General features: G+C 37.4%; 1 protein-coding gene across 2 annotated transcripts in view; it reads left to right on the top strand.

The window, feature by feature from the left end:
* The window catches only part of CYYR1 (cysteine and tyrosine rich 1), a 153,190-nt gene that overhangs the window by 109,617 nt on the left and 16,133 nt on the right, over window positions 1-27,440 (top strand). The window contains exons 3-4 of one of the 2 annotated variants that reach the window (XM_066369940.1): window positions 4,439-4,596; window positions 14,541-16,847. In XM_066369940.1, coding sequence (XP_066226037.1) covers window positions 4,439-4,596; window positions 14,541-14,674 — 292 coding nt within the window. In that variant the 3' untranslated portion in view covers window positions 14,675-16,847. Of the gene's footprint in view, window positions 1-4,438; window positions 4,597-14,540; window positions 16,848-27,440 lie in introns of those variants that run through there. The other variant, XM_066369941.1, reaches the window with a different exon arrangement.

Raw genomic sequence — 27,440 nt, 5'->3', positions numbered from 1 at the left:
CTCTTTCACACAATCTCCCACACATCAGTGGAGGGTAACGAGTCACTGCTCCTAACCTGTGGAGCCTGTTCCCCACAACCTGTGGAGGGTGATGAGTCACCACTCCTAACCCATGGAGAGTGATGAGTCACCACTCCTAACCCACGGAGAGTGATGAGTCACCACTCTTAACCCATGGGGCTCGTTCCCCACAACCTGTGGAGGGCAACAAGTTACCACTCCCATGGGGAATACTACTCACACCTGTCAAGAGTGATGAGTCACCACTCCTAAGCCGTGGGGACCACTCCACACACCTGTGGAGAGTGCACAGTCACCACTCTTAACCTATGGAGGGTGATCAGGTCTCCCTTCAGCCCAGTGGGGCAGGACCCCAGCTAGTTTCCTTTGCCCAGTTTTCCTTACTGTGGCTCTGACGCTCCCTTGTTCCCTCGATCCTTCGTTGTCTGGTCCTTGCTGGAACCAGCGAAGGGGATCCTCCCTCCTGTCCTACAGAGGTGTCCACATGAGGAAATCCCTGACATACACTCAGCAGGCGCATCTGCAAGGCAGCTCGGGGGCTCCCCAACGGAGTGCCTGAAGTCCACCCATTGCAGGCATCTTTCCTCCTCGGTTCCCAGCCAGTGCACCATATATTGCAGAAATCAAAGGAGAACAAAAACACCCAGACAACTTCTTGAAGGAAGTAGGACTTATTTAACCAGAGGAGCTGCATGACCCCAACAAAGTCAACAAAACACATGCTCTCTGAAGTTAGATTTCTTAAGTCTTATATACCTTTTACAGAATTCAAGGGTTTGTCTAGAGGTATACATCACTCACAGGACTATAGGATGGGAGGGTGAGTTTAGATGAGGTCAGAGAATAAGTGTTGGAATTTGTAAATTAAGGTCTTAAAAACTGTTAAGAAAAGAGAAGAGGAAGTGGTTTTCAGATAAGATCTATCTTTCTTTCTCTGTGTAGCAAATTGCTCCATGCACCTATTCAGAGAACTATAAGAAGTAGTTAATCCATAATTGGCTGACTCAGCTACCCCCCCACCCCGGCTCCTTTCCCCTGTATTCTTCTTGTTTCTTCCTCCCCAGTGGAGGATGTAAGGGTTTCCCCAGAGGCCAGAAATAATGGTCCAAGTTCCAACCTTGTAGTCATACTTTGATCTTTCTGGTGACCAGAAAATGTGCACACCCGAAAATGTAGTCTTTCAAAAAAAAATATTCCCTAAATATTTTTTAATGTTTTTGTGATGTCAAATTTCTCAAATTGATAGCTTGTCTTTTTACAGTAGTTGACTAAACCAAACTATTTATATGCAGAAAAATGAATTTATTTACTACTTTTAATTATTTAATTATAGTAAATAGTGTTATAAATTTTATAGTTGACACATTTTTAGTAAATAATTTACAATTGTTAATGGGTACCAAAGGGTCAAGAACACCTTAATTATGATTTAATCAAAAACTAACTTAACCCTTATTGTTGCATCCTTATTGTTGACCTCTAGAGAAGGCACTTGGGTGGAGCTGCCAAGGCAACAAAATGTAACTAATTTTCTCCTTCCCACTGTTTAAGCAAAGGATCAATTAATATAATTACATCCTAATTTAATATAAACAGCTTCTATAGCACATACTTTGGAAACTCTATGTCTGAATAATTGAGGTATTGATTATTTCTGGAACAAAAATTAAACCTTCTAATTTAATATTTTTAGACAAAAAAAAATACAAAGAAAAGGAAGTTTCCAGATAACTTTTAGTTTTTTTATTTCAAAGTATCTTCCTTGATAAATCTTTTTTCTTAAACTGCTAGATTCTGCCATTATTAATGACTAATAACAGGACATCTAAATATCTCACATTCTGCTTCATAATTTAATAACAAAGTTAAAATGCAGGAAGGAATATTTTTAAAGAGTTTACTGGAACTCTTAATAGTATTATAGTTTTTGTTATGTTTTTTTTTTTTCCAGCAAGGGGAAAAGGTCATAGAAAGAAAAATCTCTTCTGAAAAGTATAAATACAGGTTTTAAATCCACCTGAAATTCTCAACATACTATGGGAAGTGAAAGGTTTTATATAATTCAATTAGTGACAAGACTGGACCTGAACAAAACTGAGGCACTTTTTAGTCTCTATAAAGCCCACGAGTGTTAATATTTTCACCTTTACCACAAAAACATAAATGTGTTGTGCTCAGGATGCTAGCCATGGGGGTACCATACATTCTGGGTGTATGAACTGTAGTCCCTTTCGAACCGTGAAAACTCTTGACTTGTGAAGCATGTCTGGGTATAAAGGTTTGGGATGAGAGATTCTAAACCTGTTCTAGAAAATAATTAGATGTATATTCATATAGCACTAAGAACAATAACTTATTTATCTGGCAAGTAAGCCATTAGCACAGATATTATATAATATAAAATTTGAAAAAGCATCAAACTAACCTTCATTAAGAAAATTGAGGGGTCTAGCAACTTGACCATAGTTACCCAGTTAATAATTAGAACCCAGGAAATTTGGCTTCAGAGGTCAAGCTTTTAAATCACAAAGATTTTTTTTTACTGAAATTTATCCTGAAAGCTTCCCCTAGCAGAGAGAGATTGAGTCTCTGAAATGAAAGCATGATAATTTTATGAAAGTTTATATCCTTGTGGGTAAAACCCCAGACTCCCAGGAACTGGCAGCCTTCTCATACTTTAAGTATGAAATTAGAGGGTCCTTTTTAAAAGAAAAATGATTATAGCTTCAAAGGAAAAAACTAACAGAACTGACCTCAGGTGATTCTTTACTATAGAATCCACCTGCCCAACGTTGGCCTTGCACACTGACTGTCAGACAGATAGTGCCCCTTTTTTAAATAGGAGGAGATTCAAAGATCACCAGACATTTAAGGAAAATGTCAAACATGAACTAAATCAAAATAAACAATCAATAAAAAGGAATCTCAACAAGACAGAGGAAATACAAAAAGTAGAGAAAATTTCAAATAATTTATCATTATACCTTTAGAAATCAAGAGAAGTATTACATCACTGAAAGCAAAACAGGACACTATTTTAAAAAATGGGGTTGGCTCTGGCTGATCAGCTCAGTAATAAAGCGTCAGCCCAGGTTGTGGATATCTCGGGTTTGATTCCCAGTCAGGGCACACAGGAGAAGCACCCATCTGCTTCTCTACCCCTTCCCCACTTACTTCTCTCTCCCCCCCCTCTCTCTTTCCTCCCTCCACTCCCCATAACCATGGCTCGATTGGAGAGAGTTGACCCCAGCTGCTGAGGTTGGCTTCATGGCCTCTGACTTAGGTGTTTAGAAAAGCTTGGTTGCTGAGCAATAGAGGAATGTCCTCGAGAGGGAGAGCATTGCCCTTAGTGGGATTGCTGGGTGGATTCTGTCAGGGCCCATGTGGAAGTCTGTCTCTCTGCCTCCCCTTCTGTCACTGAATAAAAAAAGGTGGGGAGTGCAATAGAGGACAATGTAGGGCATTAAGATGGTAAAATTATGATAGCTGAAACTTAAAAATTCAATTAAACTTTGGAAGATGAAGTTAGTAAGATTCCCCAGAAAGTAGTTCAAAAAGAAAAAGAAAAAAACAAGGATAGAAAATTAGAAAATTTATTCAGGAAGTTCAGAGGCTTATTTTGGTATAAGCTTCCAGATAAAGAAACAGAGAAAATGGTGGCAAAGAGAAAATAGATAATTTTTTGTTGTTGTTATTGTTTAAGTACACAGAAGAATGATTTTTGAAAATATTATTTTAGAGAGCATACCTAGAGAACTGGTTTTTGTATAAATACCTGAAGTTTTAAAAACAGAATCTGAAAGATGGGTTTATTGTGCTGCAAGAGGATTGCTTAAAGATTTATAATTTTTATTCATTCATTGAATACACAAAACTACTTAACCAAATCAAGAAAATCTTTCTTATGTTTATTTATTTGTTTAGTATTTTTCTGAAATGAGAAGTGGGGAGACAGAGAGACTCCCGTATGCGCCCAACCGAGATCCACCTGGCATGCCAACTAGGAGGCGATGCTCTGCCCATCTGGGGCATTGCTCTGTTGCAACCAGAGCCATTCTAGCACCTGAGGCAAAGGCCATGGAACCATCCTCAGCACCCGGGCCAACTTTGCTCCAATGGAACCTTATCTGTGGGAGGGGAAGAGAGAGAGAGAGAAAGAAGAAAAGAAAGAGTAGAAAAGCAGATGGGTGCCTCTCCTGTGTGCCCTGGCTGGGATTCAAACCCGGGACTTCCACACACTGGGCTGACACTTTACCACTGAACAAACCAGCCAGGGCGAGAAAATCTCTTTTTTAAACATTATCCTTAAGAACATTCGTAAAGAAACACTTGTCATATAGTCATTGGGTTGTATCTGAAAGTTGGAAGAATCTTTTATGAGCTTTTTAAATAAATACACTTTTGTTTTTCTCTTTAGGGGCACAGCGATTGCTGGTATTGTGTTTGGAATCGTATTTATCATGGGGGTCATTGCTGGAATCGCCATATGTATCTGCATGTGCATGAAAAACAACCACGGGCCCCGAGTGGGCGTCATCAGTACTGCCCGCGTCAATGCCATCACCTCCTATCCTGGTAAGCAGAACTGCATGCTTCTTCTCGAGGAAGACTTGGGTGTGTTAGTTACGCTGCACTCCTTGGAAAAAGGAAACAATAAAGACTCTCACTGGAATAATCTCTGAGGATGTAGTGTATTTCTAAATTCATATAGATCAAAATTGTATTTTCAATGGTTGTCTCATTGACTACAATTGCCAGTCAGCCAAAGTTAAGAGAGATAAACAACTGACACCCACCATGTCATTCTGCCAGAGTGTTCTGTCAAATAATTGTAGAGAAACTATATGTTACATGTCTGAATAAACTGGCATCTGAACTAATAGATATGTATGTTTTGATAAAAAGTATTGAAGAAAGTCTGTATGTGTCCTCTTTATGCAAATAAAAGTTTTAACATAATATTAAAATTCTCAACAATGAGTAAAGGTAATATTAATAATGTAGGAGGTATTCATTAAGAATCTGCTAGATGTTCCACATATAAATATCTTGAACACCTATGACACCATTAACTGTGCTTTGCATTACATGATTGCAATAGCTTTTTCTAAGTCAATCTGTATATGCACAATTTGACAAATAAAAAGGAGTCAAATCCTAAATTTAGCATATCCTTAGATAGATAATTTCTTATCCATGCTCATTTCCTCTCAGTCTCTGTAGAAAAGAATGAGGAAAACTTCCACATGCAATCTTCCTTTTGTATCATTTCCCTAATTTTTCCTTTCTTTTTTGACCTATTTCTATTTTCTTCAACTTGAGAAAGAAAATTTCAGGTAAACGTGAGAATACCCATGTCTCCTGTTCTTCTTTGTTAGTTCTTCCTCCTCTCAAGTATCTTCATGTTGGAGTTCCTTGAGGTTCAGTCTTATGTCTGCTTGTATCCTGCATTTATACTTACTTCTTTGGTTATATCATTTGGTCTTATCATATTATTAAGTACTATTTACAGTCTAATGCTTCCTAAAGTTTTAAATCTCAATTTCAGATTTATTTGATTCCTCTGCTTATTAGACATCTTCACTTGGATGCCTAATAGGAATCTCAAATTTAACATGTTTAAAGCAGTACTTCTGACCCTCTCCCCAAACCATCCTCCACTTATAGCCTTTGCTATTTCAATTGATGGCATCTCTAACCTTCCAGTTGCTTAGGCTAAAAATCTTGGACTCATTCTTGACTTCTCTTTTTCCTTCAAACTTACATGCAACCTATCAGGAAAACTTCTTAGCTTCATCTTCAAAATACATAGTGTCTGACGACTTCTCACAGTACCTTCTCTGGTAGAAACCACCATCAGCTCTCACATCCATCACTGTGATGACATCCTATCAACTTTCCCAAAATCCACCCTTGGCCCCCAGGGTCTTTCTCAACACAGTAACCGGAGTGAACTTTTTTTAAAAAAGCTATCAGATTAAGCCCTTGCCAGTTGGTTCAGTGGTAGAGCGTCGGCCTGGCATGCAAGAGTCCGAGGTTCGATTCCCGGCCAGGGCACACAGGAGAAGCGCCCATCTGCTTCTCCACCCCTCCCCCTCTCCTTCCTCTCTGTCTCTCTCTTCCCCTCCCGCAGCCAAGGCTCCATTGGAGCAAAGTTGGCCCGGACCCTGAGGATGGCTCTGTGGCCTCTGCCTCAGGTGCTAGAATGGCTCTGGTTGCAACAAAGCGACGTCCCAAATGGGCAGAGCATCGCCCCCTGGTGGACATGCCGGGTGGATCCCGGTCAGGCGCATGCGGGAGTCTGTCTGACTGCCTCCCCGTTTCCAACTTCAGAAAAATACAAAAAAATAAAATAAATAAAATAAAAAGCTGTCAGATTAAATCACTACTCTGCTTAAATTTTTCAATGGCTTCCCATTGCTCCCAGAGGAAGAATCAAAGCCAACATTTACTCATTTTTTCTTTGTAAAAGACAAATTCTTTACCAAGGCCTTCAAATCAACGTTATGATTTCGCTCCTGTTTTTATTTCTCTGACTTCGTTTATTTGCACTCTCCCTCTTGTCATTCTGGCTTCAGTCACACTTTCCCCTTTGCTGTTCTGTGGACAAATAGGGCACACACTCATCTTAGGGCTTTGTCTAGAACACTGACTCCCTCACTTAATTCAAGTCTTTGATCAATGTCATCTCCTGAATGAGTCCTTCCTTGATTATAATGTGTCCCTCCCCACAGCACACAATCCTCCTTACTCTACTCTACTTTTTTCTCCCATGTTTTAAATCTTCTAATATACCACTTAGTTTACCTAATTGTTACATATATTGTTTATTGTTTATCCCCTTCTTCCAGAATATGAGCTCTATGTGGCAGGGTTCTTTGTCTTTTTTGTTTACCATTAAATCCCAAGCATGTGAGATCAGGAAGGGCACATCATGGGCACACAGAAAACATGGCTGAACAAAGAAAAAACACTACTCATGACAAGATCTGAGTTAAATATTCATACCTTGGGAATTTACAATGAATTCCACCCTGGAAAGTGTAGCTTTTACTCACTGCAAAAACTATTCATAATTTTAAATCTTCCCAATTCACTGAGAATATAGTTTGGGTTGCTGTAATGATGTTAAGACTAAGGTATAGGGAAAAAGTAGGAAGATTATTTTTTATTCTTCGTGTTTCCTGGCCAACCAACTCATTACCCAAGAGAAGAGCAGAAAGGTAATCATAAAGAGACGTAAATTAAAAAGAAGGCAAAGAGAAGTGCTCTGTAGATAACCTCCCAGACATACTTTTGCCTGGCCAAGAAAAATTTAATTAAATTTAATTTTTAGAACATTTTTTAATATTATTGATAAAATTAGGATAAAAAACACAAAATATTTTCATGTGAAGTTATGTGCTTTTTCAAGTTTGAGGTTTCTACTTCATGCATAGAAACAGGTTTTTAAAACTTTATACTGGCCTGACTGATCAGGTAGTGGTGCAGTGCATAGAGCATCAATCTGGGATGCAGACGATCCAGGTTCAGAACCCCAATGTCGCTGACTTGAGCATGGGCTTACCAGCTTGAGCATGGGGTAGCTGGCTTGAGCATGGAATCACAGACATGACCCCATGGTTGCTGACTTGAGCCCAAAAGTCTCTGGCTTTAAGCGCAAGGTCGCTAGCTTGAGCAAGGGGTCATCACTCTGCTGTACCCCCCCCCAATCATGGCACGTATGAGAAAGCAATCAATGAACAACTAAGGTGCTGCAACGAAGAATTGATGCTTCTCACCTTTCTCCCTTCCTGTCTGTCTGTCCCTATCTATCCCTCTCTCTGATTCTCTCTCTCTGTCTCTGTCAAAAAACAAAAAATCTTTTTAGTGGCCCCATTAATACAGGCAGATCACAGAAACATGTTGTATTTTTAACAAATGTGCGGTTCTGGGAACTGAATAATGCAAGAAACATAATAAACCTTATGGAAGAAGCATTTTTACTGAAAAAAGACAAGGCCTTCGAAACATAATGTGCTTGATTACTCCTCATTTTCTTCTCAAAGACACTAATTAAGCTTTTACTTAAAGGACAGGGAAACAGCTCAGGGTAGAATTGAATGCTTTTTTAAATCTTTCATGTGTGGAAATATATAATGTTTTTACCCACATTAATTAATTAACCCTTTGGTAACAGAAATAACACCAAGTTATTGTACAGTCCTACAGCCTAGAGGCCACATAAGTGAATAGAAAATAATTTAGCCAAGGTTATAGTATCCTTTGGAGAAAGTGCTCAGGGGGAACCCTACAGTGAACATAATTACTCCGTTCTGGAGTTGGGGGGAGATTATCAAGAAATGGTAACCTGCTATCCTTCACCCTGTGTTGGACAGAGACCTTCTGAAATAGTTTTTTATTCCTGCCATGTTGGGTGGAATGAAGGGTGTCTTGTTTAGTTACAAATATTTTTAAAATCATCTGTGTGAAAACAAGAATTATTTGGCAAGTCTTACATTTCTACTTGCCAGAAATTCAATGTAAATGAAGAAAACTGGTCATATTAACAGTGGACTATATACACCTGAAAGAAAATAATACAGAAAGACCATAACAAAAGTCTTTGCAAAGATATAAAAGTAAAATGCCAGTAAAAGGAAAACAAAGGGTTTTAATGCTATTAAGAAAATTGAGATTTGAAGTGTATTATTGAATCCTCTGATGACTGATGATGATAGATAGATGATAGATGATAGATAGATAGATAGATAGATAGATAGATAGATAGATAGATAGATAGAGACATAAACAATGGAGAAGGAGGAGGGGGAAGCTCTTGCTAACATAAAAATGCCAAAAGAATACATGTAAAATAGAGTTGTGGAGTTTGAAAATTTATCATTTTAAAACCATCATAAGAAAGGTTTAGAACAGCGGTTCTCAACCTGTGGGTCGCAACCCCGGTGGAGGTCGAACGACCAAAACACAGGGGTCTCCTAAAGCCATGGAGATGTTTTGGTCGTTCGACCCCCACCAGGGTTGCGACCCACAGGTTGAGAACCGCTGGTTTAGAACAAGAGTCATCAATTGATGGTAAATCTGGAAAAAAAAGATTGCTGGGAAGCAGGATAGGTATATACTCTCAAAATGACTATCTCCAGATTTTTGTTAATTATAAAAGTGGAGAAATCAGACAACATCTTGACAAGAAAATAAAAATTAATATCATCAAAGAAAGACAAACAGACATCTTCCATCTTTGGGTGCTACCCTGAGGGTGACACAGCTTCACCTGTGTAGTATTCTGGCTGGAAGTTCACAGCCTAAATCGCAGCGTGAAAAGTTATCTGACAAGTCCAAGTTGAGAAACATCCTATAAAATAACTAATTGGCTTCCAATATTTCAAATCTCTTGGAAATATTTTATTAAGAAAGCAACACTCCATCTGCATCATTGAGTTAACAAATTATGGCAATCTTATTGGGAAAGGCAGTGACCATGGGAAGATTTATCCCAGGAGGATTTGGTGATAAGGTGTCTTTTGATTGTACCTATTTTCTGAATGAAATAAGAAACAAGTATTATGCTAAAATCGGTTAAGGATGCATTTGTAGTTAAAGAAAATGAAACACACACACACAAATGAAATGGTATTCTCATCTAATGGAGGGGTGTTGAAATGCCTAAAGAAATGTTTAATTTACAGGCACTGCTGACTGCCTCCACACTTAAGAATACTGTTATTCATTTAAAGTGAAATCCGTCAGCATAGCTGTCCATTTTTATCCTTCGACATTAAGCTCCTAGATGCAGAACTGGGGTAGACAAAATGTTGGATTTAATTAGGACTGGAGTTTCAGGCAGTGGAGAAAGAAAGAGATAAGAGTTGACGTTAGATATACAGAAATAATTTCTGTGATGGACCATAAATCTAAACTGAAAAAAGATAGAAAGACAGAAAAGAGGTGACATCAGTTTAATTTATTATTTTTTAATGCCATCAGTAAATTGAAAATCCAGGTGAGGTTCAAGGTGTTTTGTAATGTATATTCTAGAAAGACAAAAGAGTGGTTGTCAGATTTACAAAATGGTAGTATTGGTTACAATAAGGTGAGAAAATGATTTTTGACTTCAAAACAGTCCAAGTGACTCAAAGATAGGGTTACATGTGTTTTTAAAAAAATTAAAGAAGACAGCTTAGGTGACTCAAACCAACATTGTTAAGTAGACATTCTTCATGTGGAGAACTGTAAAATAGAATGCAGGAGGCTTTTATGAGATAAAAAATAAAAACAGTAAAGACAGAAATAGTAAGTTATGGCCAGTTGGTTGATGCCTGGAATTTTATTCTGAAGAAGTAATTTAAAATAAATAGAAGTCTATGTATACAAAGATATTCATCACTCCATTATTTATAATAATAATAAAACATTTTATATCTCAAAACAAGTGAATGATCAGCTGAATAATATGCAGCTATTAACAACAATGTTCATAAAGAATATATAGCACAATGAAAAATACTATGTTATAATATAAAGTAAAAAGAGAATATACCATTTTATATGACCATAAGGATATAACATAAAAATGACTGAAAAAGAATATATAAAGATAATATTTGTTGAATTGTGGTGACAAAATTATGAATGATTTTTTTGTTTTCAAATTTTCTAAAATAATGTGTATAGTTTGGATAACACCATGCATCTTTCCTTTACATTTGCTTTAGAAATGTTGGCTTGAGTGGGTGAAAAACATTACATTTCTTCTATGAATTTCATAGCATCCTTAAATCTTCTAATATTCTAGACAACTATAATAACATTAAGGATAAATGGCATGTTTGCTCTACTTAAAACAGAAAATTGGAATATAGATTATGAAAGAATTTCTAAGACACCATATCTCCATCTGCATCCATATATCTTTTAAAGATGGCTTAACCTTTAAGGAAGAACAAATCTTCTTAGAGTTAATCCGGAACTCTAAAAATTGATGCTGTGAAGTTTACTTCACAGTGAAACCTTACTTTCCATAAGAAAGAAAGATAGCACAGTCACAGTTATACAAGTATTATTTCAAAAAGTCTTCCAGTTGCTGGTACCATAAAAGATGTGCCATGTTTATTTCATGATGGACCATCCTAAAAATACTGCTCTTCAGCATTATAATATCACTGTATCAAAATTCAAAAGCTATATGAATGAGAGAATACAGTTTCATATGTTGGATTTTCATGTTCAACATGCAACTGTATAAACCGTGGGAATCTCCCTCAAATGTCCTCCAGCAGTTTTATGCAGATGAAAAAGCATAAGCGCTTTGTTACTGTGCCATAACCACGCACTGTGGCTTCACGACAGAGAACGATGCAGTCAATCTGTAGAATCACTCGGTGTGTGCTCCTCCCAGGGGAGGCACGGAAAGCTTCAAGAGAAAAACAACTTAAAACCACATGCTTATAAGAAACAATTCAATGGGTATCCAGCTGTAACTTCTTATTTTGCATGGAGGCTGCATTTCTTGACTTGGAGGAAGGCTATTGTAAATCTCTTTGTCTCAGTCCTCCTAGACACAAGGAAGGGAAGGAGTAGGTGTAATGCAGAGAGAATGTGTGTTTACACTCCACAGGAGCTATTCCATTTTGTTGTATAAAATTAAGCTTGGCATAGCCCGCCTCCAAAGGTCTAAGGCAGCCATAAAGAAGCTGTGCCCATCGTTGCTGCTCTCTCTACAAAGCTTTGTCTTCTGTCATGAGCCCTCAACCTGCTCAGATCACTGGAGACTTGCAAAGACTTTGCTTAACAGACAAGTCCTTGGAGGACATCCCACTCAGTTCTGTGCCTCCATCTTCCTCTTGAGTAACTCAATTCTGCTTCCTCACATCCAGGAGTACAGACAGATCAATAAATGGTTCAAAAAATTAAACACCTGGTGAAGTTAACCAACTTAAAGGGATCCAGAAGAAACAGTTTGTGTTTGCAAATAGGGTGACGCCCGGTGTTTGTGTATGCATACTGATCAGAACACACTAGCATATTCTTATTGGTCAAAGCACGTTTTGTAAGAAGTCATAGAAATAAGTTTGTTGAAATGTTGCTTATTCTTGCCTCCCATTCTAATGTTAAAAGCCCGACTTTTGAATTTTTTGGTTTTGGTTTTTTGGTTTTGTTTTTATATTACTATGACACTAGTCTTGTGATTTTGGCTACATTTTCAGTAAGCAATTAGACATGTCAATTCCAAATAGAATCATGAGCTTGATGATGATTCAAGTAACTGGCAAGTCATCTGAGGGCTTGCTGAGTGTTTGCTCAGATGTTACAGAATGACTGGGTTCTTAAAGACAGTATGGTCAAGGGGTTCTTCTCTTCCAACTCTCGAGATGGGGCTGAGGTCACTACAAGACAGGCATCCATACATAGTCTTAACAAAGTGTATTAACTGTGACTTAAAAACACACTGACATATACTACAATAAAATTTTTTTTTTAATAAATTTTTATTAATGTTAATGGGATGACATTAATAATTCAGGGTACATATATTCAAAGAAAAACATGTCTAGGTTATCTTGTCATTAAATTATGTTGCATACCCCTCGCCCAGAGTCAGATTGTCCTCTGTCACCCTCTATCTAGTTTTCTCTGTGCCCCTCCCCCTCCCCCTAAATCTCTCCCTCCCTCCCTCCTGCGTCCTCCCTCCCCCCACCCCTGGTAACCACCACACTCTTGTCCATGTCTCTTAGTCTCGTTTTTATGTTCCACCAATGTATGGAATCATGTAGTTCTTGTTTTTTTCTGATTTACTTATTTCACTCCGTATAATGTTATCAAGATCCCACCATTTTGCTATAAATGATCTAATATCATCATTTCTTATGGCTGAGTAGTATTCCATAGTGTATATGTGCCACATCTTCTTTATCCAATCCTCTATTGAAGGGCTTTTTGGTTGTTTCCATGTCTTGGCCACTATGAACAATGCTGCTATGAACATGGGGCTACATGTGTCTTTACGTATCAATGATTCTGAGGTTTTGGGGTATATACCCAGTAGAGGGATTGCTGGGTCATAAGGTAGTTCTATTTGCAGTTTTTTGAGGAACCACCATACTTTCCTCCATAGTGGTTGTACTACTTTACATTCCCACCAACAGTGTATGAGGGTTCCTTTTTCTCCACATCCTCTCCAACATTTGTTATTACCCGACTTGTTGATAATAGCTAATCTAACAGGGGTGAGGTGGTATCTCATTGTAGTTTTGATTTGCATTTCTCTAATAACTAATGAAGCTGAGCATCTTTTCATATATCTGTTGGCCATTTGTATTTCTTCCTGGGAGAAGTGTCTGTTCATGTCCTCTTCCCATTTTTTTATTGGATTGTTTGTTTGTTTGTTGTTGAGTTTTATGAGTTCTTTGTAAATTTTGGATATTAGGCCCTTATCTGAGCTGTCGTTTGAAAATATCAGTTCCCATTTAGTTGGCTGTCTGTTTATTTTGATATCAGTTTCTCTTGCTGAGCAAAAACTTTTAATTCTGATGTAGTCCCATTCATTTATCTTTGCCTTCACTTCTCTTGCCATTGGAGTCAAGTTCATTAAATGTTCTTTAAAACCCAGATCCATGAGTTTAGTACCTATGTCTTCTTCTATGTACTTTATTGTTTCAGATCTTATATTTAGGTCTTTGATCCAAAAAATTAATTAAAGAAAAATTTTCAAATAAGGTTTGAAAAACTAAATTCTTCATTTTTATTCACAAAACTGCTTGTCCTATTTTTTTTTTCTTTTCCTTTAATGACTCCATGACTTTCCAAGTTATGGGAGCTCAATATTGGGTGCCCAGTACTTCAACATCTTCCTTCACTCCATACCTTTCTGCACCTATCCAGTCATCACCGAAGTACTCAGCTGCCTGAGGGCTCTTGTGATTCCAACCCCCCACCCTCCCACCATGCTGCCATGAGTTCTTTATTATTCTGTTCATTTACATAGTTCTTATATCATCTTGGCTTTTCTTTGGTTCACCTCAATCCATACTACAGAAGAGTTGTCTTCTTAAAGCATATTCACTAGCATGTTCAAATAAATCTCTGATAATTGCACATCACATTCTCCTTATGTGATTTTCAAAGCACACCATGGTGATAATACAATCAGATTACTTATTCCTCAATGTCTTTCCCATTTGTCCTCTCCATGTACTTTTTGCTTTGAGCAAAATGTCCTCCTGCTTCTGTGCTTTTGCTCAGACTTGAATCATCCTTTAACCTCTTCTCTCTCTGCTCCTTCAACATGTTATTTCCAAGAAGGAAATTTACCCTTCCCTTAGCCACCAACCCTAAATACTTTGGCCAATGGCACCACTTGCCCTGTTATATATAACTGTGCCCTCAACTTAATAAAACTCAGATTTTTGCAGTAAAAAGTCCTGTCCCCTCCCACAGCACCCAGCCCGGCAGCATAAACATGGTGGACACTGAAATAAATATTCGCTAACTGCCTGATGCCTTTTCCTTTCCTTTTTCAGTGGCACCACCGCCCTATAGTTATGACCAGGAGATGGAATACTGTGCAGAACTGCCTCCTCCCTACTCCCCAACCCCACAGGCTGCAGCACAGCGTTCTCCACCTCCTCCCTACCCTGGACATTCAAGGAAATAATCCTTCTCCCAGGACGGATTGTGCACCAGCCACAGATCTTGCCCGGAATCAAATGCCTCTACTCTAAAACAGACAGGAAAGGGGGTTGTAAGAAATAGTCTTTTGGGTCGTGTCAAGTGAAATGTTCAGGCTCAAAGATACAGAGCTTTTAACCCTTCTCAGAGCTGACCTTGTCTGGAGTATTATGTTTGGTTCGATGGAACCACATTTGAAGAGATCTACTGATCAATGTAAGCACATTCGGAGGAGAACAATGAGATAGATAAAATATCTGAAAATCATGTTGCTTAAAGAAATTGCAATACTGACCCTGGAAAAGAAAAGATTTATGTAAGAAAGGAAAATAGCCTGGACCATATCAAAAAAAAAACCCCACTATATTCTACATTCAGCATAGTTTTAAGAGTCAAAACTAAAACGGTGCATTCTCTTGTTCATCAATAAACACCAATTGAGTGATGAGAAAGAACCTACTGTGTGCCTTATACTATTGGAAACACTGGATGAAAGTTACAGGGACTTTGGTTTCAGCATGAGAAAAAGCAGTTGAAGCTTTTGTGAAGCTCTCTGTTACCATGACTTCGAACAGAACCTGGCTGACTATCTGTTAGAGACACGCTGTAGAAGGGATAGCTAAGTCAAGTGGTTAAAGGACCCAGTGGACCTCAAAAGTTCTGCTCATGTTTCATGTAGGTGTGAGGTAAATTTGTATGCCTCCTAAAATAAAAACAACTGGAACAGTTGAATTTTATCTATTTAATATGAGAGTTAAAACAGGATCAAAGGGATTCAACAGTTGCTTGAAGCCAAGAACTCTTCAATGCTACCTACTGCCACCTAAAAATCATCTGACTTTAATTAGTGTATTATGAAAAAGATGATTCAACAGTGAAAAAAATGCATCAGGTCTACAAGCCATAAATTCTTCACTTTAGATTAAAAGATTAGAGCCAAATATTTCCATTTTTATACCTGGAGATAAAAATCTCAGAACTTGAACATGAAAATATACAACTTTACAAAAGGAAGAGGAAAAAATGATTTTTGGAGTCTGTTCTGTAGAATTTCATTCATAGGTAGTTTAGACAAATTTCTCTTTCTCTTTTGTGATATTTTGATAATCTACTCCCTTGTAAAAGTTACAAAGTTAATGAAAAAGTTAAGATATTAACATCAAATTGTTGCCTTTTGCCAAAATCCAAATGTTATGAAGTACCTATCTTTACATGTAAAAGTTGTTAATAAATAATTCGAATGTGTCATATTTTGCTACAAGTGACCTTGACACTTATGTTTTTATATTGGACTTTTCAAGCATTTAAATTTTACATTGAAAAAATTAGGAAATAGATGATTAAATTTTTGTATCACTTTGCAATTAAATCTAAAATGTTTAATCAAAAACCATTATCATGATTCAGTTAAATCTAAAGCAATGCAAAGAATTCTACTGAATAAAACAAAAGAAATGGCTTAAGGTATAAATTATAGTTCCAGTTCTTGTAGTTAAGAAATTTAGTACCTAATATAAGTAAGCATATTTTACTTACAAATACATTGATCTGATTGAAATATCTAGTGACTAAGATTTCAGCACAATGTTAATAATGCATACACTTTAATTTATCTCTTTTCTGCAAGTATGATCAGACCCAGTTACACTGCAGCAATGCAGCTCGAAGTGCCAGGGTCTCTGACTTTCAGAATGTGGGCTGCACACACCATTTATTTCTTAAGAAAACTGAGAGGAAACGACCAGTGGAAACTGAGTTCTCATCAACTTCACCATCTATAAGCTTCTATTACATACCTCCTATGTTCTACAAACATTACCCACCTAGGAGCCATTTTCTCCCACACCATCTCTCTCCTTCTGTTTGTTTTTGGCCTCCCATAAGATATTTCACAGACCATACACCCACAATAGATGACTATTTTTATTATTTGTATTTATGTCATAATAGCATAAAAGTGCACATTATCAGTATAGACTTTTAGAGTTCACTGATTATTTTAATAAATAATACATCATGAGGAAAAATAGTATATGACGTGAAAGTTTTAAAAGATGGTTATTTAAAAATTAATGTGTTTGTTGAGGCCAAAAATGTTTACAATAAGAATAAAATGAAATGACCTACTTTAACAAGGGTTATATTTTCATTGTCTTTGTCCATTGTGTTTTACTCTCTATGCCTGTTGATGTCACCTCATTCTTCTGTACAGGAGACACAGCACTGGAGCCAAATAGACTTTATTTTGAATTCTGTCTCCTGCCTGAATGATGTAAAACAGGCCACTTCACCTCTCTACAATTCAGCTATCTGCTCTGGAAAATGTAAATCACATAATGGGCTTCATCAGGTTTTGTGAAACTTGGATGGATACATGCATAATTCTAAGTGTGGTGCCTGGCACATAGACAACGTTCTATAAATATGAGCCAAAAATAAATTAACAAAAGAATAACATAAGGATGACAGCCTCTGGGGTTGTGCTATCTAACACAGTAGCCACCGGCTACATATGGTTATTTGAATTGAAATAAATTAAAATTAAACTAAATGTCAAATCCCATTCCTCAGTCTCACTAGCCACAATTCTAATACTACGCAGCATCATAGGATTAGTAGCTACCTTATTGGGCAGTGCAGCTCTAGAAAAATCCTCTATGAAAAAGGTCATGAGGTAGCAAGAAAATGTTGAAGAAGAAGCCTCTACAGTCATCTTGTCTTGATGTGGACTTTGTATGTTAATGATAATGACTGTCATAAATATGTGTGGAAAAGCTATTGTCCTGGAAGTGAGGCTGTCATCTGCATAAAAGCCCATGAGCAAGGAGAAGCCCATTCTGGGTCAGTGGTGGAGAAGCTATTACAAGAACAGAAGGGCTAAGTCTAGATAAGAGACCTTAGACCTGGCCCAAGAGTTGGTGAGACAGAATGACAGCCTGTTTGCAGAGTCTAATCAATTCTGCAGCTGCCCTGCTCAGCTCCAGAAGCCATGACTGTAGTATCCAGGACACCTACATCTTCCTAAGGTGTGGCACTGTGGTGTACTCTATTATTTCATAATCTTCTTGCTACCACCAAATGAAAGCAGCACTCTCTGCTCATCCACTCTATTCTCAAAGTGTCCTTGTTTAGCCAAACTTATTTTGTCAGTTTGGGGCTGTAACTTGGGCAGGATCTGGCACACATCACACCGTAATGAGCCCATCAGATAGTGGAGTTCTGGATGCCATTGTTTTGTTTTCAACTTAATTAAAAAGAACCTAATACCAGAATGTTAAGGTCACATGATCATCTAATCACCAGGGAGGTTGCTAAGGAGTACCAGACCCTCAATCAGAACCTGGCTGATATGTGCAATTTTAATTTTCGAATCACAACCCCAAGCTGCAAGAGATATAGCTGAATTTATGTAGGCTCAGTGCTCATCTGGTCCAACCCCACTGTGTGGTACAGTTCGGTACAAACTGTGTCAGGACCTTCAGAAAGCAAAAGTGACATAACTAGCTTTTAAAAGATCTACAGGTGATACTGATTGCCACCCTAGCCTCAACCCTGCCTTTACCTCTTATGACTCATTAATGTAGAGGAAGGAACTAAGGCTTCCAAATAAGAGACACTTAGATTTCTCTCTCATCTCCATCACCTTCTATTGTAGCTACATGTTCTGAGCTAAGTAACTGAGTTTCCAAAATTCCAAAATCTCAGTCTATCCAAAATATATGAACACCAATACCCCTTCCAGGTTGTTGCAATGATTGTAAACAGTGTATGTAGAATTGTTTGATGACAGTGTATGTCATCAAGAGTTTATCTGAGTTGGTGATTCAGACAGTCACAAATATTGAATATATATACAATACTATTCTCTTTCCAAACTTTGTGGCTCCATTTTCAAGAGTTACCATTTCTATGAGCACATGTCATGGTCATCCATTGTTGTTTAACAAATTACCCAAATTACCTGAAAATGTAGTGCTTAGAGACAACATTTACTGTCTCAGTTTCTAGAGAAACTGGAATCTGGGTGTTACTCAAACGGTCCTCTGGCTCAGGGACTCCCACAGGCTGCAGTCATCTCACTGTACAACTGAGGAAGGATCCGTCTCCAGGCTTACTCACATGCATGGCCAGTAACAGGATTCTGTTCTTTGAAGGCTTATAGACTAAGGGCCTGATTTACTCCATGACTGTTGGCCAGAGAACACCTTCAGTTCCTTACCATATGGTCCTCTCCATAGGGCAACTCTAAATATGACAGCTTGCTTCCCCAGAGCTAGCACGCAAACAGAGCACAGAGTTAGAAAGTGCACCTGCAAAACCTCGTGCCAGTCAGAGGGGAGGTACAGACTTTTATTTTATTTTATTTTATTTTATTTTATTTTATTTTATTTTATTTTATTTTATTTTATTTTTACTTCAAGGCTACTATTTCATTGAACTTTAAATTTCAATCTTTTGTTTGTTTGTCTGTTTGTTTGTTTCCAGACATTCCATTAAGTACTTTTTCAAGTATTTTATGTCAGATCATATTTGATAGTCTCTTGCTCTTTATTCACATTTTAATTTTCTTCTTTTGTTTCTTTAAATAACATATATCAAACAGGTTAATTATGTGACTTCATTGATGTAACTGACTGTCTTTTATTAACTCTCATTCATGATGCTTGGTTTCCTTGTACATTTTGTGATTTCTACTTATGACTTCATATTCACTGGGACTCAACCCATGAGGATTCTTCTTTTTTTTTAAGAAATTAAATTTAATGGGGTGACATTGATCAATAAGAGTACATAGGTTTTAGATGAACATCTTTATAGCACTTTAACTGTTGATTGTGTTGGGTGCCATCACCAAAGTCAAATCATTCTGAGGTACAGACTTTTAAAATCCAATCTTGAAACTGACCTCCCATCACTTTTGCTCTGGTCTTTTTGTTAGAATGAAGTCACTAGGTTCAATTTGCACAAGAGGATGGGAGTTCACCAATGTCCAAATACCAGGAGGTGAGAGCATCAGGAAACACCTAATTCTCACAGGGCTAGTATATCTTATTCTCCTGAAGTCCATTACTGAAGTTTAGGCAGTCTTCCCTCTAACTGAATAGTACCAACTCAACAGCTAAAAGAATCTGAGGGCCGTGCTATACTGTGATCAAACTGCTTTCAGTGGGCTGATAGGTAGCATGAAGCCAACAGCATTTACAGAGCTGTGCTCACTGGCTAAGAGCTGCATTCCTAAGGAGTCCTGAGAATGAGGCAGAGAGTTAGTGTTGCTCCTGAACTTCAATTGTGAGCTGCACTATAAAGCACATTTTGTTTCGACAAGGAACAAATATGCTGAATATGCCACACACCACAGAAACAAGTCTTAACGTGGACTCAGTTCACTCCAAAGAGTCCACTGTTCAAATGAGTGTTGGATCAAGTTGCTACCTAGCTTAATCCTGAATTCCTTTGCTAAAAATGCAAAACAAATCCAAGGCAATGCTTGGAACTGTAGAAACACGTGCTGGGAATGTTTGCCTTCTCTGGACACATTAAGAATAATAGGTTTTTAAAACATTGTTTAGAATCAGATTTTTTTATTCCTATTTTCTCTGTTCCCCTCTTCTCACCCAGACAGGGGCAGCTGCAGGGTTTTTGCCTCCTGCCATGGCTTGCTGTGAATAGGGGGCAAGGAAATTATTTTCTGAATCACAATTGGTGGTGGGAGATAAGTGAATAAGATTTCTCATATTGTTTCCATGGCCTGGAAGCTGGCTAATTTAATTTTTTTCTGACAAAATCCAAACAGTACCAAGTGATCTGATTTTGCCATGTTTGTATATTATTGTAAATCAGTGTCTTCATTATTGTACATCTTTTGTATTATCTCTTCTCCTTTGCCTGGGAACAACTTGGAAGCCATACAGAAGTTTGATTCCTTCTACTTGGTCTTTTTAAAGGCATCTGGAGACCCAACCCTTGGGTGTGTCAACACCATCTCTAGACACAAGACAAACTCCCTCATCTCCTTGCTTAAGGAGAAGCCTTTCACTTCTGTAGCTAGAGGGCTTATATACTCTGATGAGGCCTGATAATTTTTATAGTCAAAATTATTTGATTCCAGCTCTGTCTCTTTTTTGCGCCTGTTTTGTACTCATCTTATACCTTTTGTCACAGATTAGTTACATGTCTGTCTCCCCCATGAGATCATTAAGTTCTTTGAAAACAAGGACTGTCTCTTGGACATAAGTAGTCCCTCAGCGGTATAGCTATATAATATGTAAAACGTGAAATAAATGATTGAATATATTAAGTCAGAAAATAATATTTGACATTAAAGAAAGTTGAAATAGCTTGAAGAATTAAAGAATGAGAGCTTTTATAGTGAGTTAGCACATTCTAAGTGGGATCCCTAAAGCAGGATATGGGTTAGCAAGCTGGACAAAAGGTTGATAGTTTCTTAGTTTTTAACAGATGATGTGTGTTGGTCTAGACAGAGTTGGATTATGTCATTAAGCACAATATTGACACATCTCTGCTCAAGTAAATGAATGTGCTCATCTTGACTGACTCAGTAAGAACAAGACACATGCCAGTAAGGGAGAGGCACTTTTATAATTCTTTAGATTAAAATATAGCTTTCTTTTTTAAGTAGAAATAATATTAACCAAATATCTGGAAAAAATTACCTCATAAGTCACATTTCTATAGAATGGATTCTAATGTAATTTAGCTTTCAAAAGCAGTGTCCAAAGAATTCACTAAAGGCATTTTTACTAAAATGAGATAACATAATTTTCACATTGCAATTTCTTCAGAGTATGTTGAAGAAAACACAATTGAAGAGTTAAAAATGAAATAAAATGACTAAAACTGGTGGAAAGGGGTCATAAAATTCTCCCCAACTTTTATGCTATGTAAGGCCAGTAGTCATGGCTGTCGCAGCTGCCAGGCAAGTGCAGGTTCTCATTAGATTTGGATAGACAGTAGAGGAACAATGACCCCAAAACTGGTGGACCATCTTTTATTCTAGCCTTGCAACCAGCTGGCGAGTAAATACACACAGCAGAAAAACACTACCCTTTCCATTCAGGAATCCAAAAGCCACTAACTTTCTCCTGGTTGTCCTAGAATCAAAGGCCCCACCAGCCTTATTCACCTCTGTTTCCCATCTTCTTCTCTCTACACAAACTGGCTTCTCTTTCAGAACCCCATTACGTTGGTTGCCTACCTACTCTGCAACAATTTGGTCTCTGCCAAAATGGCCTCCTAGCTCCTCCCCCTTTCTTCTTCTTAAAACTTTTCAGCATGACAACCTCTCCTCCAGCACACATTAGCATAACCAAGCCCCTTCCCATGCAAGAAGATAATCAGCTGCTCCAGGTGGGCAGCTGCCATTTTTAACAATAAAAGTGAGCAAAATCAAATGGCACAAATTTTACAAATTTATTTGCCCAACATACTATTGTTATGAGACTAAGAGACATGGACAAGAGTGTGGTGGTTACCAGGGGTGGGGGGAGGGAGGACAGGGGGAGAGTTAGGGGGAGGGGGAGGGGCACAGAGAACTAGATAGAGGGTGGCGAAGGACAATCTGACTTTGGGCGAGGGGTATGCAACATAATTTAATGACAAAATAACCTAGACATGTTTTCTTTGAATATATGTACCCTGATTTATTAATGTCATCCCATTACCATTAATAAAAATTTATTTAAAAGAAAAAAAAAAAATATGTATAGAGAAGAAAAGTGCATTTATCCAAGTTCTGAAAAGCACTAATACCATTGTAAAAAGACTGATTCTCAATAAAACCATATTTAAAAATATGCTACCTTAAATGATAATAATTTCGACACCCAATTATTTCTTTGTTCCTAAATAGTATATGTAGTTGTAAACTTGCATACATGATGGAAAAACAAAAGCCTTTATCTCTAAGAAAAAGTTATACTAATAATAATAGGTTTGGTGGAGACAAGGAGAAGGGAGGCAGGGTTGGTTCAAGAAGCTATTTTAGAGGGACCTGAAGATGGCAGCAGAGTAGGTGGATGCACAGATGCCCAGCTCTCACCACCAAACTGGAATAGAAATCAATTTAGGAAAAATCAGTGTGAAAAACCAACTCTGGACTACAAGAACTGCTCTCAAAAACCAAGGAGCAAAGATTCAGGGAGCACCTGAATCTCCCCTGCTTAAAGGAACAAGAGGGGGGGAGGCTGAGAACCCAGAGGGGATCTCACTCCAAGGAAAAGAGCAGAAACTACTGCTCACAGCCACTTGCCTGGTGACCAGGGAACGAGGTGTGTTGAAAAGACCAGCTTATCTCCCAAGTGGAAAGGAGAGAGAGAGGGACAGACTGTGAGGGGCTAAGGAATGCAGGAGATGACCTAAAAAAGCTGACTCATCTGTGCTGGAGGCAGCCATAGCTGGGGGAGGGACTGATCCTTCCCCGCAAAACAGTACTGAATTGCTTCTGGATCAGAGAGCTCCAGACATCTCTCCAGCTCCAATCAGCGCAACAAGACACAGCTGAAAACAGAAGTGGGGAAGAGGGGCAGTAACTCAGGTCTCCGTGGAGATCTGAGATACACCTCCCCCTACTGAAGCTGAGAAAACACCCTGCCCCCAGAGAGATTTCTTGGTAGAAGAGGCTGTCAGAGTCTTAGGTTACAACCCACTGCATTCCTGCATAGAGTTTCAAAAAAGCCCCCTGCTGAGATCAGTCAACAAGACTATCACCTGTTAAGAAAACAAACAAATCAAGACTTCAAAGCTGCCCAAATCCGAAAGTGGATTACAGATAACAGCTGATACCAACCCAAGAAGACCTAGAAATAACACAACTGAAAACTGGAGGCAGACAAAACCAAGCCTAGACTCAACCAACTCTAAAAATAAAACACCCAAAAACAGATGATGAGAAGACAAAGAAGTGCAATCCAAATGAAACCACAAGAGACTCTTTCAAGAGATGAACTGAGTGATATGGAAATAATCAAACTTCCAGATGCGGAGTTCAAAATAATGATTGTAAGGATGCTTCGGGATCTTAGAACAACAATAGATGGTCATTGTGAACACCTAAATAAAGAAATAGCAAGTATAAAAAAGGATATTAAAATATTAAAAAAGAATCAGTTGGAGATGAGAAATATAATATCAGAAATAAAGACCACAATGGAATGAATTAAAAACAGGATGGATGGAGCTGAGGATCGAATCAGAGAGTTGGAGGACAACTTGAATGAAGGGAAGAAAGCAGAAAAGAAAAAAGAAAAGAGACTCAAAAAGTCTGAGGAAACTCTTAGAGAGCTCTGTGACAACATGAAGAGAAATAACATCCCCATCATAGGGGTTCCTGAAGAAGAAGAAAAAGAACAAGGGATAGAGACTTTGTTCAATCATATCATAGCTGAAAACTTCCCTGAATTAATGCAGGAGAAACTCTCACAAGTTCAAGAAGCACAGAGGACTCCATTAAAGAGAAACCCAAAGAAACCTATACCAAGACACATCATAATTAAAATACCAAAGCTAAGCGATAAACAGAAAATATTAAAAGCTTCAAGAGAAAAAAAAGCTATCACCTACAAAGGAGCCCCCATAAGGGTGACATCCGAATTCTCAACAGAAACACTTGAGGTCAGAAGGGAATGGCAAGAAATATTCAAAGTAATGCAGAAAAAAACCTACAATCAAGACTACTTTATCCAACAAGGCTATCATTTAAAAGCAAAGGAGAAATAAAAAGCTTCTCAGACAAAAAAAAAAACTAAAAGAATTAATTACAACCAAACTAATGCTGCAGGAAATGTTAAAAGGCCTGTTGTAAACAGATCAAAGTGGGAAAAGAATATAGCAAAAAAGGAATACATCTTTAAAGAATAAAATGGCAAAAAACAACTACATATCAATAATATCCTTAAATGTAAATGGATTAAATGATCCAATCAAAAGACATAGGGTAGCTGCATGGATAAGAAAACAGGACCCGTACATATGCTGTCTACAAGAGACACACCTTAGAACAAAAGATACACATAGATTGAAGGTAAAAGGATGAAAAAAAAATTTCATGAAAATGGAAATGAAAAAAAAGCTGGGGTAGCAATACTTATATCAGACAAATTGGACTTTAAAACAAAGGATATAGTAAGAGATAAAGAAGGCCACTACATAATGATAAAGGGAGTCATCCAACAGGAAGATATAACTATTATAAATATCTATGCACCTAATATAAGAGCATCTAAATATATAGAGCAGACTTTGATGGATTTAAAGGGTGAGATCAACAGCAATACTATAATAGTAGGGGATTTCAATACTCCACTAACATCACTAGATAGATCCTCAAGATAGAAAATTAACAAAGAAACAGCAGACTTATTGGACACACTAGATCAACTCAATTTAAGAGATATCTTCAGAACTCTCCACCCTAAAGCAGCAAAATATACATTCTTTTCAAGTGTGCATGGTACATTCTCTAGGATAGACCACATGTTAGGGCACAAAAGTGGTCTCAACAAATATAAGAAGATTGAAATCATATCAAGCACTTTCTCTGATCACAACGGCATGAAACTAGAAATGAACCACAACAGAAAAGCTCAAATATTCTCAAACACATGGAAACTAAATAGCAGGTTGTTAAATAATGAATGGATTAAGAATGAGATCAAAAAAGAAATAAAAAAATTCCTAGAAACTAATGACAATGAGCATACAACAACTCAAAATTTATGGGACACAGCAAAAGTAGTACTGAGAGGGAAGTTCATAGCACTACAGGCACACTTTAAGAAGCTAGAAAAAGCTCAAATAAACAACTTAACCCTGCATCTAAAAGAATTAGAAAAAGAACAGCAAGTAAAGCCCAAATGTAGTAGAAGGAAGAAAATAATAAAGATCAGAGCAGAAATAAATGACATAGAAGCTAAAGAAACAATAGAGAGGATCAATGAAACTAGGAGCTGGTTCTTTGAAAAGGTAAACAAGATCAATGAACCTTTAACAAGACTCACCAAGAAAAAGAGAGAGAGGACTCAAAATAATAAAATTAGAAATGAGAGTGGAGAAATAACAACTGACACAACAGAAATACAAAATATTGTAAGAAAATACTATGAAGAAATGTATGCCAAAAAACTAGACAACCTAGATGAAATGGACAAATTCCTTGAAACATACAATCTTTCAAAAATCAATCTGGAAGAATCAGAAAACCTAAACAGACCGATTACACCAAATGAGATTGAAACAGTTATCAAAAAACTCCCAACAAAGAAAAGTCCTGGGCCTCATGGCTTCACAACTGAATTCTACCAAATATTCAAAGAAGAACTAACTCCTGTCCTTCTCAAACTATTTCAAAAAATTCAAGAGGAAGGAAGACTTTCAAGCTCCTTTTATGAGGCGAGCATAATTCTGATTCCAAAACCAGGCAAAGACAACACAAAGAAAGAAAATTATAGGCCAATATCTCTGATGAATATAGATGCTAAAATCCTCAACAAAATATTAGCAAACTGGATCCAACATTATATGGAAAAAATCATACACCATGATCAAGTGGGATTTATTCTGAGGAGGCAAGGCTGGTACAATATTCAAAAATCAATCAATGTGATTCATCACATAAACAAAAAGAAGGAGAAAAATCACATGATAATTTCAATAGATGCAGAAAAAGCATTTGATAAAATCCAGCACCCATTCATGATCAAAACTCTCAGCAAAGTGGGAATACAGGGAACATACCTCAACATGATAAAAGCCATCTATGAGAAACCCACAGCCAACATCAAACTCAATGGGCAAAAATTAAAAGCAATCCCCTTAAGATCAGGAACAAGGCAGGGGTGCCCCCTTTCACCACTCTTATTTAACAAAGTCCTAGCCACAGCAATCAGACAAGAAGAAGAAATAAAAGGCATTCAAGTTGGAAAAGAAGAAGTGAAACTATCATTATTTGCAGATGATATGATATTGTATATAGAAAATCCTAAACTCTCAGTCAAAAAACAACTGGACCTGATAAATGAATTCAGCAAAGTGGCAGGATATAAAATCAATACTCAGAAATCAGAGGCATTTTTATATGCCAACAATGAACAGTCAGAAAGAGAAATTAAAGAAACAATCCCCTTCACTATTACAACCAAAAAAATAAAGTAACTAGGAGTAAACTTAACCAAGGAGACTAAAGACTTGTACTCAGAAAATTATAAAGCTTTGATAAAAGAAATCAAGGAAGATACAAACAAGTGGAAGCATATACCATGCTCATGGTTAGGAAGAATAAACATCATTAAAATGTCTATATTATCCAAAGAAATCTATAAATTCAATGCAATACCAATTAAAATACCAATGACATACTTCAAAGATATAGATCACATATTCCAAAAATTTATATGGAACCAAAAAAGAACACAAATAGCCTCAACAATCTTAAAAAAGAAGAATAAAGTGGGGGGCATCACACTTCCTGATATCACGTTATACTACAGGGCCACTGTATCAAAACAGCCTGGTACTGGCATAAGAACAGGCATATAGATCAATGGAACAGAACAGAGAACCCAGAAATAAACCCACAGCTCTATGGACAACTGATATTTGACAAAGGAGGTAAGGAAATACAATGGAATATAGACAGCCTCTTTAACAAATGGTGTTGGGAAAATTGGACAGCTACCTGCAAAAAAATGAAAATAGATCACCAGCTTACACCACTCACAAAAATAAACTCAAAATGG

Source organism: Saccopteryx leptura, chromosome 2 (genome assembly GCF_036850995.1).
Source record: "Saccopteryx leptura isolate mSacLep1 chromosome 2, mSacLep1_pri_phased_curated, whole genome shotgun sequence".
Lineage (NCBI taxonomy): Eukaryota > Metazoa > Chordata > Mammalia > Chiroptera > Emballonuridae > Saccopteryx > Saccopteryx leptura.
Note: the sequence above shows the minus strand (reverse complement) of the source record. Positions and strands in the feature narration are given on the sequence as shown.